The sequence below is a fragment of the Telopea speciosissima genome, chromosome 3, assembly GCF_018873765.1.
Source record: "Telopea speciosissima isolate NSW1024214 ecotype Mountain lineage chromosome 3, Tspe_v1, whole genome shotgun sequence".
Lineage (NCBI taxonomy): Eukaryota > Viridiplantae > Streptophyta > Magnoliopsida > Proteales > Proteaceae > Telopea > Telopea speciosissima.
This window is the reverse complement of record NC_057918.1, coordinates 29,585,200-29,602,207: the sequence shown is the minus strand read 5'-3', so window position 1 is coordinate 29,602,207 and position 17,008 is coordinate 29,585,200. Positions and strand designations below refer to the sequence as shown.

The 17,008-nt window shown below is 40.3% G+C and overlaps 1 protein-coding gene across 1 annotated transcript; it reads left to right on the top strand.

Moving 5' to 3' along the window:
* The first annotated feature begins 236 nt into the window (after positions 1-236).
* LOC122656797 (U-box domain-containing protein 34-like) lies at positions 237-16,669 on the top strand. The gene is made up of 9 exons (XM_043851450.1): positions 237-453; positions 12,594-12,715; positions 12,799-12,914; positions 13,787-13,908; positions 14,010-14,278; positions 14,644-14,745; positions 14,913-15,341; positions 15,466-16,212; positions 16,335-16,669. The coding sequence occupies exons 1-9, from the start codon at positions 276-278 to the stop codon at positions 16,524-16,526; spliced, it is 2,277 nt and encodes a 758-aa protein (XP_043707385.1). The 5' UTR covers positions 237-275; the 3' UTR covers positions 16,527-16,669.
* The last annotated feature ends 339 nt before the right edge of the window (positions 16,670-17,008 follow it).

Below are 17,008 nucleotides of genomic sequence, written 5' to 3'. Positions count from 1 at the left end.
TGCTTATATCTATAATTATGCTCCATAAGATCAAACATGGTTGGTGGGCCAGGGGGGCCCACCTAGAGTGATATTTTCCATTTCAGTTAGAGGGAACCGGAGCATATATAAAGTGGACAGAAATTCTAGCGAAAGATCAAAGAAGGTCACAGTCAAAAAATCAACACGGGTTTCGCCATTTTACCTTCACCATCGACTTCCGTGTTCCAAAGTCCTCAAACGCAGTCAACCCCAAATCCCAGCAACACCAGCTAAGGTCGAAGTTCGAGTTACCCATGAGTAGCAGCGATGGAGCATCGACGGCGGCGACGACGACGAAGAAGACCGTTGCAGTGGCCGTGAGCGGCCGACGCCGACGTGCCGTCCGTTGGGCTCTGGAGAATCTCATGCCTCATGCCGATCGCTTCGTGATCGTACACGTCATGCCTGTCGTTGATTCAATTCCCACACCATGTACTTACTACTATCTCCTTTTTTGAATCATCTCTTTTACTTATTTTTTTTTAATTATTATTATTATTATTTCTGGCCTTAAGTAAAATATCTGGTTGTTCTTGGATGTTGTTGATCTGTAATGGCTCCGATGGTTTTTTCTTTTCCTTTCTATTCTCCCCTCCACCTTTTCAAGCACCTATTCACCAACAATCCTCAAGAACTTATATGTGAAATAAGAAGGAATCGGTGGTCTAGTAGTATTAAAATCTCCTTCTATGCAACATGAATGAAGTAACCTCACGATCTTCTTAACTCGAACGGATTCTAAAATATCAGTTTTGAGCATGATTAACATTAACCCAAACTGGCAAATGGAACAACTCAATCAGATCTGATTTCATCCGTACAAATGTGTCCCAAGTTTCCAATTTATGCTTAGTGATCCAGAAATTAGCATTGTCTAGGGTTTAGTTCTCAACTTTTCGTTAGAAGCTGCTCGTATTTTCCTTCTGGATAGATACTAAAGAGTTAATTCATTGAAAATAGAAAATAGACACGAATATATGTATACTTATCGACATCTGCTTTTCATACTGCAACAACAAAATCTCAAGAGGAGAAGAACCAAATGTGACTTAATAAAAAACATGTCGCTTGATTAGCTTTCCTCTAGAAATTGACCACCTCCGCTGTGTCAAAATGAGTAGAAGCTTATATATGCAGAAGAGAACTGTAGTTTATGGGCAGTTGGGCACACTACATGCTTGTTAACCAGCTCTGCTAGAAGCTTAGGATCCATCGTAATAGTTAATTGTTTTTTAACTTATGATTTCTAATATCTGCATCCCTCTTAGAAGATTAGTGAACTGATGATTTCTACAATCAGCACCCCTCTTAAAAGACCATGATCTTAATCATGCCTCTATTAATGGCACTACTCTGAGGTAAGAAGCTGACACAATTCAATGAGATAATGCCTGTAGGAAAAAGGCCAAGAGATCATGTTAGATAAGGTTCATCTAACATTTAGGGGGAAATTCTATGCACCCAAAAGTTAATTTGTTGAAGCCTGAATCCTCACAAACCAAATCCCAATCCTGTCATTTGTTGCAGATATTGAGGAAGGTACTTGATCCATCCGCTGAAATGTTCTTTCTGCTGAAATCTTCTCAAGTTTCTTTCCGCACCAAATATGCTGACAGGCCACTCTGAAAGTGGCTGGAATGGAACCCAATCAAAGGTTCTATGAAACCAATGTAGTTTGCATTAATGTCTTAAAGAAGTAGAGAAACTCTTGCTAATAAATCCCAAAACTGATTAAGAGAGAGGGCACTAGAGAACATATGATTAATATCTTCTAACTCTAACAGAGACAACATTTAGGAACAAAAGTTGTCTTTAATTTTTCTAACCATACATTGAGTAGTTAGGCTCTCACTAAGCATTCTCAATAAAGCAGAGGACATGAGAAACAAAGGGTGCTTATTTAACACCAACACATTAATCATATGGAAAAAATGTAGAACAAACAAGGGATAAGAGCAAAATCCCTCTAGACCCAGTATTGTTTGATCAAAACCAGTAACTTATTATATTGATTGGCCACTTGTATTTATAGACTCAAATGTTGATCACTCAAGTAAACTAAGACTCCTAACTTGACACAAAACTGAACGATATTATTCTCTAGAGTTATTTACTTGCTAAGAAACTAAAAATTTCTAAGATATTTCATAGAACTAACCTAAGAAAGCATAATTTAACTAAAAAGGTTCATTTAGAAATTAGAACTGCTCTAAGGAAATAGTTTGCAGGTTTGGCAGTCCCACCAGGTTCAGCTGGACCATATACTAGTTTTAGCCCATGAGTAAGTCTTCTTACCAATATGGCTATCTGGAAATCCACTTATCTTGCCATAAAGTAAAAAATATTTTTTTACTAAAAATAGTAATCATGATTCGGTAAAAATAGTATTCCTTGATTACTCTATATGACAGAATTAGAACAAAACTAACCAGTATCAATGGTTGCGCAACAGAAGAAGAAAGTAAGAGTGGAAGAGAGCAAACAAATTGGGAAAAGAATACTCCAATCCGTTGCTAAGAATGTATTTATAATAAAGCAAGCTCTATAAATTACAACTTAGTCTTTGGCTTATGCATATTTTTGCACAAATATTTCAAAGTAGAAATGTTTAAAGACAAATAAAAATTAAGAAGATTTTTTAACAGATATAACCATTTTAATCTAGAGTTATCATAGACAAAGGTAACAAAATAATTGAAATTAAATCTATTCTTAATTTACATGGACCCCAAATGTCAAATTGAATTAAGGAAAACAAAGGACTCCTAGAAATATCATGAGAAGGAAAGAAAGAATATGCTTGCCAAGCTCAAAGACTTCACAATAAATATGAGAGACATATTTGCAACTGGGAATCATATGCTGAAGCTTGGAGAAAAATAAGTGACCCAACCAAAAATGCCATAGAAGAGGAGGAGAACTGCTAGAAGCAACTGATGCAGCTGTAAAGGAAGCACCACCACAGTATTACAAGCCATCAACCTCATGCCCTCTACCAATAGTCCTCCTTGCTTAGATATGCTAAAAAACACACTAAGAGGGATAAAAAGTAACAGAGCAGTTTAGTGTCCTAGTAAGTTCGCTGATTAAAGAAGATTCAATGGTAATCAGGGACCATGAAGTACTTAGAACAAAGAACAAAGGGAAACAACATCATGACCGGAAACTTGGGTAGAAGAGCTATCAACAAGAATGACTTTAGATGGCTGACAATTTTTTGGAAAGTGGTAAACACATCTGACTCACTGGTGATGCAGATCCAAGCACTAGGAAGAAGAAGCCGAACCCATGACTTGGCTGTTCTTTATTTTGTTGGAGCCTTATTTTTCCATACTTAGTTTTTTTTAGTGTTTTAGGGGTAAAACAGTCTTTTTATTTACTTAAGTGTTGCTTAGTTATTCCCTCCACGATTTTAGAGGGATAGGTTGTTTTATTTGTTTGTTTTGTTTATTTAAACTTGCACTCCTATTTATAGTACAAGTATGCTGATTGTAATTAGGAATCAGATTAGGCATCACTAGTCCTAATCTGACTAGGATTGTATCTAGGATTTAGAACTGGGATTCCTAGTTCAAATCTGACTATTTGTAAGGCCCTTTGGCCCCCTCTTTTTATTATAAATATACCTATCGTGGGCAGGCTCCCCCACTACTTTTCTGCATAAAAAATCCTTGTTTTCAATCTGAGATTGCTGCCTGCGTGCTGCTGCCTCTGCTCCTCTATGAGCTTGCATCCTTGTGGACTCAAGGTGGTGAAGGGTGGGTGGACTCCTGCGACTCCTTGCACTGTGAAGGTCAGGAGGCTCTATCAATCTTCAAGCTGCTGCCCTATCTCTGCATTACAGTAAGTTAACCTGCTGCACTTTGTTTTCTCCTATATAAACCTGATCTATACCCTTTCTCCCTTCAACATTCGACCTCCATTAAACCTGCAACTTAATTCTGCCCCCTACAGCAGAATTGAAAATCTATCCAAACCCTAGCCTCTTTACATCATTAGGCTCCCCTAAACCTGCATATTAAAACCCTATAAGCCCCTTTCCTAAAATCTGCCCCTAAACCCTAGATCTCACAAACAGTCCATTTTCATAAGGCATCCTACCCGAAACCCTAGATTTCCAACCTCATCCAAATTCGATCCAACTTATACCATTAGACTTCTAGAAACCTGCACTTCAATACCAAATAAACCCTAGTTTGAAACCCTAACCCTAACCCTAACCCTAGTTTTTGGCCTAATTACCTAAATCTGTCCATTCGGCCAGCCCTATTACATAACCCTGTTTTCCCTGGTTCCTAATGGGCTTTGTCCTACGTAGGCTACATTAAATTGGTATCAGAGCTATGGAAGAACAAGGCAACCCTGTTGTTGATCCACCACTACCACCCCCACCTGATCCAATGGCTGCAATCCTACACATGCTCCATAAGATCAGTGATCGGTTACAAATTGTAGAGCAAAGGCAAGCTGTGCCTCTTGTAAGCAACCCTCTATATGTAGAGGAAGACAGATTCCAAGTTCATTCTGAAGTACATGGAACTCTGGGAAGGGATGAATATCATAGAGGTCATCCCAGACGTCACAGGGACCACAGAGACCATTCTAGACCTGACAGAGGTTACAGGGATCGACGTAGGTATGACAGAGATGACTACAGAGAAGACAGGGACAGAACTACTGAAGCACCTCGAAGACCTAACTTTGAGGAATACTTGAGGTCCTACTTCACTGGAGATGAAGCTATTAACAGGAGGTTTGATACACAGAAGGTCAAGCTAGAGCTGAAAGAGTATGATGGGCATGGTAATCCGCAGATATTCTATGACTGGCTTGCTGCCCTAGATGATTATTTTGACTGGTATGACTTACCTGAAGATCGAAAGATGAGATTGGCACGTACTAAATTAATTGGCTCTGCTCGAGAATGGTGGCGTAAGACAGAGAGAGACTTGGAACGTGAAGGTAAGGCACCTACCAACAGGGAGGATATGAAATATGATCTGACAGAGAAATACTTGCCTAGACACTACAAAGCTCAGTTGCAAGATCAACTCAATTCCCTTCGCCAAGGGAATATGACCGTAACCGAGTACATGTAGAAGTTCGATTCTCTTTCTTCCCGTACTTACACCAGAGAGAGTGACACTTAGATGTTATCTCGATTTCGGTTGGGATTGAGATCTGATATCATTAGAGCTATTGGAGTTGCAAATGTTCTAGACATCAAGGACTGCTTTGAGAAAGCATTGAAGGCTGAAGACCTATTGAACACCACTAGAAGGTTTGGTTCCACTGCTGTCGACACCCGGAAATCTTTTCCAGCATCCAAGCCAACTAATGGTTACAATAGAGGTAATAACACCACTGCTGGTTCTACACGGACAGCCCCCTATACTGGCACCTCTTCTCGTGTGGACAAGGGCAAAGCTCCAATGACCACCAGTGAATCAAACACTTGCTATCGCTGCAATGAAAAGGGACATTATGCTAAGGACTGCCCACAAAAACAATGACCAATTCATGTAGCTGAAAAGGAAGAAGACAGCCTTGATGATTTTGATGAACAGGGTATTTATGCATTACCCCCTGATGATGATGATGATGGGGCTGCTTATTTTGATGACTTGGGTGATGACTTTAAAGATACCCGAGGTGTACACGTAGTAGCACGTATATTGAGTGCTGAATCTAAGGGTGAAGATTGGCGACGTAGTTGCATCTTCTATACTCGCTTGCGAGCAGGTGAACGCACTGCCCAGATAATTGTTGATAGTGGCAGCTGCATTAATGTTGTGTCTGAAGACCTTGTGAAGAAGGCAAATCTGAAATTTGAAAAGCATCCGATGCCATACAAAGTCTCCTTATTGAATGGGAATAAGCTTGATGTGAACAAGAGATGCTATGTTCCCTTACAAGCCCAAAAATATTCAGAAGAAATTTGGTGTGATATCATTCCGATGAGAATGACTGATGTTCTATAAGGAAGACCATGGCTATACGACAAGGATGTTGCTCTCCTAGGAAGAAAAACCCTGTGTGTGTTTCAACATAAAGAAGAAGAGATCAAGTGGTACCCACTTAATTTGCCTGCAGAAATACGTAAACTCCTTGTCATGTGCACTAATCAGAAGGGGACAGAATCTAGAAGTAACTTGTTAGCTGTTCCACAGAGAGAGTTTGAACAAACCAACCATGATACAAGCTTGGTTCTTGCCTTGGTGACTCAAGAGGTGGCTGCCCAATCCGAAGTGAAGTTTACACAGCCCATCAAGGAGTTATTGCAAAATTTTTCAGATGTAGTGCCAGAAGAACTGCCCAACGAATTACCTCCACTTAGAGACATTCAACATGCCATCAATTTGGTACCTGGTGCTATGTTACCAAATCTGCCTGCCTACAGGCTGAGTCCCTCTGAGCATGAAGAACTTAATAAACAAGTTGGAGAGCTTCTCAAGAAGGGGTTTATTGAAGAAAGCATAAGCCCTTGTGCTGTTCTAGCCTTGTTGACACCAAAGAATGATGGTTCGTGGCGCATGTGTGTGGACAGCAGAGCTATCAACAAGATTACCATCAAGTATAGGTTCCCAATTCCTAGGCTTGATGACATGCTAGACATGCTGTCCGGTTCTAAGATTTTCTCCAAAATCGATCTTCGAAGTGGATACCATCAGATTCGCATCCGGCCTGGAGACGAATGGAAGACAGCCTTCAAGAGCAAAGGTGGATTGTTCGAGTGGAAGGTCATGCCCTTTGGCCTGATGAATGCACCTAGCACATTCATGAGAGTCATGACACAGATACTTCGTCCTTTCATCGGTAAGTTTCTCGTTGTTTATTTTGATGATATTTTGGTGTACAGTAAGCACCCAAATGAACATATAGACCACCTGAAACAAGTTCTAAGAGTGCTCCGGCAAGAGAAGTTGTTTATCAATTTAAAGAAGTGCTCCTTCATGCTGTCCAAGGTTGTTTTCCTTGGTTTTATAATCTCTTCAAAGGGTGTTGAAGCTGATCCAGAAAAGGTCTGAAGCTTTGTTGAATGGCTTACTCCGAAGACATTCACTGAAGTATAAAGCTTCCACGGTTTGGCTTCTTTTTACAGGCGATTCATTCGCAATTTCAATGCTATCATGGCACCCATAACCGAATGCACCAAGCAGAACAAGGGTCAGTTCGAATGGACAGCAGCAGCTCACAAAGCCTTCCAGGTGATTAAGAAGAGGATGACTGAAGCTCCAGTGCTACGCCTGCCCAATTTTGACCATATTTTCGAAGTTGCTACTGATGCTTCCCATGTTGGGCTAGGCGGAGTTCTTATGCAGAATGGGCATCCCATTGCCTTCTACAGTGAAAAACTTAATGATGCCAAGACTTAGTACTCTACTTATGATATAGAGCTTTATGCTGTTGTTCAAGTCTTGCGACATTGGAGGCACTATTTTATTGGCAAAGAATTTGTCCTGTACACTAATCATGAGGCACTCAAGCACCTCCACTCACAGAAGTCCATTAGCACCAGGCATGCTAAATGGGTTGCATATTTACAGGATTTCAACTTTGCCCTCAAATACAAGTCAGGAAAGGAAAATACAGTGACTGATGCACTGAGTAGAAAAGTCCTGACCTTGAACATTTTCTCAGCCCATGCACTTAGCATCGAGCAGATCAGAGAAGAGTATGCTAGTGACAAGGACTTTCAAGTCCTATATGCTGATTTGAAGCAGGGTGGACAGCACCCTAAGTATTCATTACATGATGGTTACTTGTTCTTAGGAACCCGGTTGTGCATTCCCGATTCGTCCTTACGACACCATATTATCAGGGAGTTTCATGGAGGAGGTTTAGGAGGACACTTCCGGAAAGATAAAACCATCTTGCAGGTGACTGATCGGTACTATTGGCCTCACTTGGCCAAGGATGTAGAGCATGTAATTCGGAGGTGTCGAGTTTGTCAGCTAGCTAAAGGTACCAAGCAAAACACAGGCCTCTATTCACCACTGTCGATCCCTCACCAGCCATGGGTTGATCTCAGTATGGATTTCGTACTTGGAGTAGCCCCTACTAAAGAAAGATTTGACTCCATCATGGTGGTAGTTGACAGATTCACCAAGATGGCTCACTTCATTCCTTGTCGAAGAACACTTGATGCTTCCCACATTGCCAAACTGTTCTTCAAGGAGATTGTTCGTATCCATGGGTTACCCAGTACCATCGTATCCGATCGTGACGTGAAGTTTATAAGTTATTTCTGGAAGACTTTATGGCTGAAGACGAACACCAAGCTTTTGTTCTCTACTGCATTCTACCCCCAGACTGACGGACAGATAGAAGTAGTCAACAGGAGCCTCGGTAATTTGCTGTGGTGTTTGGTCCGAGATTATGAGAAGACGTGGCCCTCTATCCTTGACATTGCTGAGTTTGCATACAACAGCTCCGTGAACAGGACCACCAGTCATACCCCTTTCGAGATTCTCCATGGGGTACAACCCCGCCGTCCGATTGATCTCATTCCCTTACCCCCTCAAGCTCGGGTAAGTGTTGAAGCAGATGAATTCATCCGCCATATCACCGAAGTGCACGCAGATGTTCGACGCAAGATTGCACCAAGTACTGATCACTATAAGTCCCCTGCCGACAAGCATCGCCGGTTCGTAGAGTTCAAGCCTGGAGACATGGTCATGGTAAGGGTGAATCCAGAGAGACACCAACCGGGTGTCAACAGTAAACTCCATCCAAAGAAGATGGGTCCATACAAGGTGCTGAAACGTATTGGACCTAATGCTTATGTTCTAGAGTTGCTTGATGATATGGGCATAAGCAATGTTTTCAACGTGGCTGATCTATACTTGTACACGGGGCATCATTTAGATGATGGTGATTCAGAGCACATGTTGCGGCTGCCCCAACTGAGGCCACCTACAGAAGATGTGATTGAAGAGGTTCTGGACGATATGCACAAGACAACTCGTCAAGGCGCCGGTTATCACTCTTTCCTTGTCAAGTGGAAAGGTCGCCCACGCCAAGACAGCACTTGGATCCATGCCGATGATTTCAAGAAGCTTGATCCGGAGTTATATGATCATTACATGGCATTCACCCATTCATCGGAGATGAATGTTTCTAAGCCGGGGAGAGCTGATGCAGATCCAAGCACTAGGAAGAAGAAGCCAAAGCCATGACTTGGCTATTCTTTATTTCGTTGGAGCCTTATTTTTCCATACTTAGTTTTTTTTAGTGTTTTAGGGGTAAAACAGTCTTTTTATTTGCTGAAGTGTTGCTTAGTTATTCCCTCCACGATTTTAGAGGGATAGGTTGTTTTATTTGTTTGTTTTGTTTATTTAAACTTGCATTCCTATTTAGAGTACAAGTATGCTAATTGTAATTAGGAATCAGATTAGGCATCACTAGTCCTAATCTGACTAGGATTGTATCTAGGATTTAGAACTGGGATTCCTAGTTCAAATCTGACTATTTGTAAGGCCCTTTGGCCCCCTCTTTTTATTATAAATACACCTATCGTGGGCAGGCTCCCCCACTACTTTTCTGCATAAAAAATCCTTGTTTTCAATCTGAGATTGCTGCCTGCGTGCTGCTGCCTCTGCTCCTCTGCGAGCTTGCATCCTTGTGGACTCAAGGTGGTGAAGGGTGGGTGGATTCCTGCGACTCCTTGCACTGTGTAGGTCGGGAGGCTCTATCAATCTTCAAGCTGCTGTCTTATCTCTGCATTACAGTAAGTTAACCTGCTGCACTTTGTTTTCTCCTATATAAACCTGATCTATACCCTTTCTCCCTTCAACATTCGACCTCCATTAAACCTGCAACTTAATTCTGCCCCCTACAGCAGAATTGAAAATCTATCCAAACCCTAGCCTCTTTACATCATTAGGCTCCCCTAAACCTGCATATTAAAACCCTATAAGCCCCTTTCCTAAAATCTGCCCCTAAACCCTAGATCTCACAAACAGTTCATTTTCATAAGGCATCCTACCCGAAACCCTAGATTTCCAACCTCATCCAAATTCGATCCAACTTATACCATTAGACTTCTAGAAACCTGCACTTCAATACCAAATAAACCCTAGTTCGAAACCCTAACCCTAACCCTAGTTTTTGGCCTAATTACCTAAATCTGTCCATTCGGGCAGCCCTATTACATAACCCTGTTTCCCCTGGTTCCTAGTAGGCTTTGTCCTACCTAGGCTACATTAACTGGTCATATGTAAGAGTGTCAATTGCAAACAAAAATTGTTTACTGAAACTGAATTGGACCATTTAAACTGGAACTGATAAATCGGTTCGTTTTTTCTTATATATAAATAAAACCATTGATTAAACAATTCGGTTCAATTTTGAACCAATAAACCATTGGTTTTAAACCGATTAGAACCGGTATGCTAATCAATTAAAAAAATGGTTAGCTGTTTTATAGTGGATTTACACCATATAAATATATTTAGTATGTTTTTATTTCTTAAGTCACAACTTGAGCTTAGATGTTATGGTTCAAGCCTAACAAAAATAGGTGTTCCGTTCCCAATTGGACCCAGAATTGTTAACTTGAATTGACCACAAAACCGAAATTGAACCGATAAAAACTATCTAACAGAGTCGATTAATAATCGTTTAGCAGAACTTTTTATTAATTGGTTTCAATTTAGGATATTGGAACTGTTTAACAAACGGTTCGGTTCTGATTTTTACCTTTTATATAAGAAAGGGTGTACCCAGTGCACGAGGCTTCCACCGCTGCAGGGTCTGGGAGGGTCATAATGTACGCAGCCTTAACCCTACTTTGCAAAGAGGCTGTCAACCTCGAACTAGGGAAACCAGCGGGAGATCGATTGTAGCCAGGATCAACATGATAAGGAACAAATTAAATATCTAAAACTTTTTTTTTATTGCTTTTTTCTATTACATATGAATGGAGAACATAAAGGATAAAAAGAAAGGAGAAGAAGATAAAGAAGAGCAGGGGGGGTAGGGGAACGGCTCTCTCAGCCTGGGTCTCTCACCTACAGCTATCCCAACTGTTGAAACATGGAATTTCTCCCATAACCGATGGCAAGCTTGGCCACATTCTATTCTCCAAATCTGTTTCTATTACAAGAGGGGCTGCCTATTTAATGGAATAGGTCAGCTTACAAAATTAAAAACTTAAGAAATAGAAACTCCTAAAAGAAACAGCAAAAACTAAAAAAAATATAAAACTAATGGAAATAGAAACTAGGCTTTATAGTTCAGCCAACATGCAAGGAACAAAATTAGAAACACAATAATGACTGAATTAGAAACTAGGCCCAATAAAAATAGAAACTAAATAAAGTCTTCAAGTTGCATTCAATCTCCACCAATCTGTCCATATCAGTTCCAAATCACTGTTCACGTGAACAGTAACTTTTTTTTAATATTATTTTGTCTGCCTTCTTCATGCTTCTCTCGAGGCTGGGGCTGCCTTAGGTGATGGTCCATTGAACCAACAGGAACTTGCCACATTTGGAGTATTTCTATCGATCGGTCATGTCATATAGGTCCGAGTCGGACATCCAATTGCTTCGATTTGAATTATCCTGAGGATACCTTATATATATCAAAAGATGTACAATCAAACCTATTTCTCGATTCAATAGAAGCCCAAAGAAGTGAATATGGTACCCAAATAACGAGAGATATGTAAAAAGCAGGTCCGATTACGCCGAGTGGTTCAAGGCGTAGTATTGGAACTGCTATGTAGGCTTTTGTTTACCGAGGGTTTGAATCCCTCTCTTTCCGCGCCTTCACCCAATTCACCAATGTTATTGACTGAAATGTATCAAATCAAATAACAATGGATACCATTATTTCAACGGTTAGACTTCTTTGATATCATCAGACCATGCTGCCTCTCACAGCAGTCGAATCCACAACCTTGTTGGGCTGGTTTGGGGGCTTGTTTCTTGCGGGTACATATGGACTTGTGATCTACATCAAACACCCTTAGTCATATGAGAGGAGGCACCTGAATCAATAATCCAAGTGGAAGGAGATGAAGAGGCTAGGAGTGCAGTTTTACCTGTGTAGGGTAGTGCAGCGCAACAGCAGTTCATGAGGAGGTGGATGACTGAGTCTCAAGTTGCTACACTCTTTTCAGAAGATTGTGACAATCACTGCACAACACAGTCACTGATTGACTGGAACCAGATGAAGGAACTGGGTTGGTATTATTAGATGACACCATTTCAAAGTTTCCATCAACCACTAACCCCCTTCATTGGTAGTAAAATGTTGGATTGTCGCTTGGAATGAAGGTGGTTAAATTTCGGTACACCAACTACGTACTCTCTAACTTTCATCATTAAAATATAAACAAATTCCTCATTTATGCTTTTTATTAGCAAACAGTTTGACTAGAGATGAATCCTTTTTGAATCATTATCTTGTGCACCTAATGGCTATGGGAATTCAAAATGAAATGATTTCTCCTGCTGACCATCAAAGCAGCCTAAATAAATCTGAGGTTTGGCATATTTAATTTTTTCATGTTTTATGTTATGATCAAGACTTTTTGATGTCCTTGTTGCCATGGTTTCATATAGCGGGAAACTATATCCCAATCAAGCAAATGGAAGCCGGTGTGGTAGCCATGTATATGCAGGACACAAAGTTGAAATATGAAAAAATCTTCCTTCCTTTTAAGAGATTATGCAAAACAAAAGAGGTGGGTATCTTCTACTACTTCAAGTAGAATATGCTCAAATTGATTCGGAGATGTAGCATGATTTGAATCCAAAATTTGTGTAGATGGAAACTTTGGTGCTAGAAGATGGCAATCCTGCAGCTGCACTTTTGAGATATGTATCTGATTCGGGTATTAAAAGTTTAGTTCTGGGATCATCCTCCTCAAATTGTATTACGAGGTATGTAGCATGAGTGTCAAGAATGACTTGTTACTTTTTGCATGATCATTTAAATGGGTGTCATTATTTAATGGGATTTTCTTATTGACACCCCTTAAGGTGTCAAATAAATTGTAACCTTACTTTTTGTCTTTCTAGTATGAAGCACTTTTTTCCCATGAGGGCAAACTCTGTCATTTCACGTTTGTACTCGAAAAATATGTAAGACAATGACAGATTTTGATAATGACACAATGATACGTCATTTTCAGATAATTTTTTAAACCTCTTTTTACCTGACTTAAATAATTTTTGGGAATAAGACAAGGGGCAATTAAAAGGTCTCATGTTCTAAATACACCTAGAGAGGTGTCATTTAGACAGTCCCTTATTTAATTGTATTTTATTGTGGATGATAGCAAGTTGTAAGACAACTACATGCACATTGTCAAAAGTCTGTGGACCAGAAGTATGCCATCAGAAACTGAGATAAATTGAAAATTTATAATGTCTTCCCCTTTCCCTTGTAGTAATTGTGGTTATGCTGAGAGATTCACATGAGAAATTGTAACTGCAAGACCTTAAAAGTGTTATGTATCTTATAACTCCTAGAACTGTGGAAGTTCCTCAACTTGTATAATCTGGATTAGTTATAAAAGAGCACATTAGTTGAAGTAAAAACTCTCTAACCCCCCCCCCCCCCCTTCTCTTCTTATGGAGATCACTGATCAAGTCTGTTACTAAGGGATAGAGATGTAAGATTGCAGCCTTCTTTCTCCATTTTACTACAATATTTTTGTATGCTCTGCCATCTGTGTTACAAGTTGCTTTGAGTGTTCAAATTTTTTTAATGAATTGTTAGACTTCACTAAGTTATCTAGTTGCAATACTAGGATACTAAAGGGCACAGATGTACCATCTGCTGTTCTGAATTCTTCCCCAGACACTTGCGATATCTACATTGTAGCAAGGCAGAAAGTTATCAGAAAATTGGCCAATCTCTTCTCTACTGATGGTATGCTAAGAAACACTTACACTGTAAAGTAGTTGTCATTTTCTACTTACCAGCTTATGTTTCATTGTACTCTATCATTATTATTTGCTTTATCCTATCAGGGAGCAAAGCTGGGCAAAGGCTGTTAACTCAAAGAGAACATGGAGAAGAACCCATTAGCTTTTGTAACCCGCTTCATCATACCTCTATTAAAGGAAGGATTAACGAAGCCTCAGAAGTGTTATCAGAAGTAGATGACAGTAATCCATATTCTCAAACATATAACTATGGCAGTTTTTCAAGTAACACCACTTCAGAATATCAAGGAACCCATCAAAACATTGGGAATAGGAGCCATAATTTCATGACTTCTCTTACAGATGGCAATCAGGTAGTAGTTCTTATGCCTAAAATTGCATGGGTTATTTATTGAAGTTTTAGAGCTAACTCAATTCTAAAAAAAGAAAGGCGTACCCAGTGCATGAGGCTCCCGCCACTGCAGGATCTAGGGAGGGGCATATGTATGCAGCCCTACCCCGGCTTCACGGAGAGGCTGTTTCCTGACTCGAACCTGTGACCACCAAGTTGCAATAGAGCAACCTTACCGTTGCGCCAAGGCCCACCCTCTAGAGTTAACTCAATTCTGAAGACAAAAATTTTGAATCCCCAGCTGAAATGATATATGCATGAAGTATCACAAATATATAAGTTATACAAGTTGATGCTTACATTATTAGGTTGAAATACTTTTTGCAGTCTGAGGTGCAGGCTGAAGTGGAGAAACTACGGGTAGAATTGCAAACTACCCTAGCAATGTACAAACAAGCTTGTAAAGAACTGGTCTACACTCAAAGCAAGGTAATAGGATTGATGTGCACTTGTATGCAAATATGCACACCAGTATGATTACACATGCACATATTTAAAAATTATGTAATGGGTTTGCGAGCCATCAAATTAGATATTGCAATTACGAATTATGATCCTACTCACTTCTGAGAAAAACTTTCCCACACGTTTTCCAGGTTCAGTTACTTTCTTCTGAATACCTGGACGAAGCAAGGAAAGTGAATGATGTCTTGGAGAGGGAACAATGTTTGAGAAAAATTGCTGCTGAAGAGAGAGCCAAGCATTTGGAAGCTGTAAAAAAAGTTGAGGTGGCAAGACAATTGCTTGATAAAGAGACCCATGAAAGACAAGTGGCAGAGCAGAATGCCCTCAAAGAGTCTGCGGAGAGACTGAAAATGATTGACACACTAATTTTAAGTGACAAAAGGTACAGACGGTACACAAAGGATGAAATAGAAGTTGCAACTGGTTCCTTCTCCAATGATAAGCTGATAGGTGAGGGAGGGTACGGAAAAGTATATAAATGCAGCATTGATCACACTCCCGTGGCTGTCAAGGTTCTTTGGCCAGATGCATCTGACAAAAAAGAGGAGTTCCTGAGGGAGGTATATTTTTGGATTGTAATTATTTTCATTGTTGGCACAGATTTTTGTTTTTATTTATTCCCGATAGTCCCCTAATGTATCATGTCTAGTAAGTTGCATTCTTCTAACTGTCAATGTATTCTAGGTTGAAGTTCTTAGCCAGCTACGCCATCCACACATGGTTTTACTTCTTGGAGCCTGTCCTGAAAACGGATCTCTTGTCTATGAGTACATGGAAAATGGAAGTCTTGAAGAGTGTCTTCTCGAAAGCAAGGGCACTCCTCTCCCGTGGTCTGCTCGGTTCCGGATCGCTTTTGAAGTAGCTTGTGGGCTTGCTTTCTTACATAGCACAAAGCCAGAACCAATTGTTCATCGAGATCTGAAACCAGGAAATATCTTGTTGGACAGGAACTATGTGAGCAAGATTGGTGATGTTGGGCTGGCTAAAATTGTGTCGGAAATTGTGCCAGACAACATTACACAGTATAGAGATTCCATTCTTGCCGGTACCCTCTATTATATGGATCCTGAGTACCAGAGAACAGGTACTATCAGACCGAAATCAGATCTATATGCACTTGGAATAATCACCCTCCAATTGTTGACAGCTCGTCATCCAAATGGCCTGCTGATAACTGTTGAAAATGCCATTAACAATGGCTCCCTGGCGCACATACTAGACGACTCAGTTACAGATTGGCCTCTTGTTGAATCAGAAGAACTAGCGCGAATTGCATTGAAATGTTCCAAACTCAGATGCAGGGATAGGCCAGATCTTGAATCAGAAGTGCTGCCAATTCTCAAAAAGCTTTCAGATATGGCAACTGCTAGTGTCAAGTTACGAGGAAGCAATATTTATGCACCAAGCTATTACTTCTGTCCAATCCTTCAGGTGCAACATTCTAGGTTTCAAACTCCTCCAAGATAATCTTATGATACAAATATTTAGTGTCTTATGTTGTGGATGATCTCTTATTTTGCATCTAATTTTGGCTATTTTTCATGCAAATGCAGGAAATAATGGAGGACCCATACATTGCAGCCGATGGTTTCACCTATGACTACAGAGCAATTAAGGCATGGCTAGAGAGACATACTGTATCTCCTGTGACAGGGCTTTCACTTCCCCATACCAATCTAACCCCAAACAAAACATTGCGGTCAGCCATACAAGACTGGAAAACACGTGTAAGCTTCTCAAGTTAACTGGATAGAATAGATGTACCCTTTACTTTGTTCCTGAGCACAATTTCCTTGTCCACATGATTAGCCACCAATGAAGCACCATGCAAAACTGAAACTGTGCTCTGCTTTGATACCCAGATTGGTTTTTGGACTAAATGTATATATATTGCATTAAATCTGTAAAGTGTCATTTCATATTCTTTAAATTTTTTTTTTTTTTTTTTTGGGGGGGGGGAAGGGTGGGTTGGGGTTGGGGTGGGGATGGAAAATAATCCTCGTCAACTCGCCAATTCCTTAGAGTGTGCAATTCGGCATTGCTAGGTGGAGATGTTGACACCTGGCAGCCACCGCATCCAACGGTCTGAGGGGAGGAGGGGGTTGATTCCTCTATGTTAGAAAGTAATGCTGATAGTGTAAATCTTTGTAATTAGAAACCTTACAATTATTGGGGGTGGGGGGCTCTTTCCATCTCTTACTAACAAAGGAAAAACTCTGATTTGAAA

Coding starts and splice junctions, on each gene's coding strand:
- LOC122656797 (XM_043851450.1), top strand. CDS start 276: ATGAGTAGCAGCGATGGAGCATCGACGGCGGCGACGACGACGAAGAAG. Junction 12,716..12,798: donor GATTATGCAAAACAAAAGAG/GTGGGTATCTTC, acceptor AAATTTGTGTAG/ATGGAAACTTTGGTGCTAGA. Junction 13,909..14,009: donor CAATCTCTTCTCTACTGATG/GTATGCTAAGAA, acceptor TTATCCTATCAG/GGAGCAAAGCTGGGCAAAGG.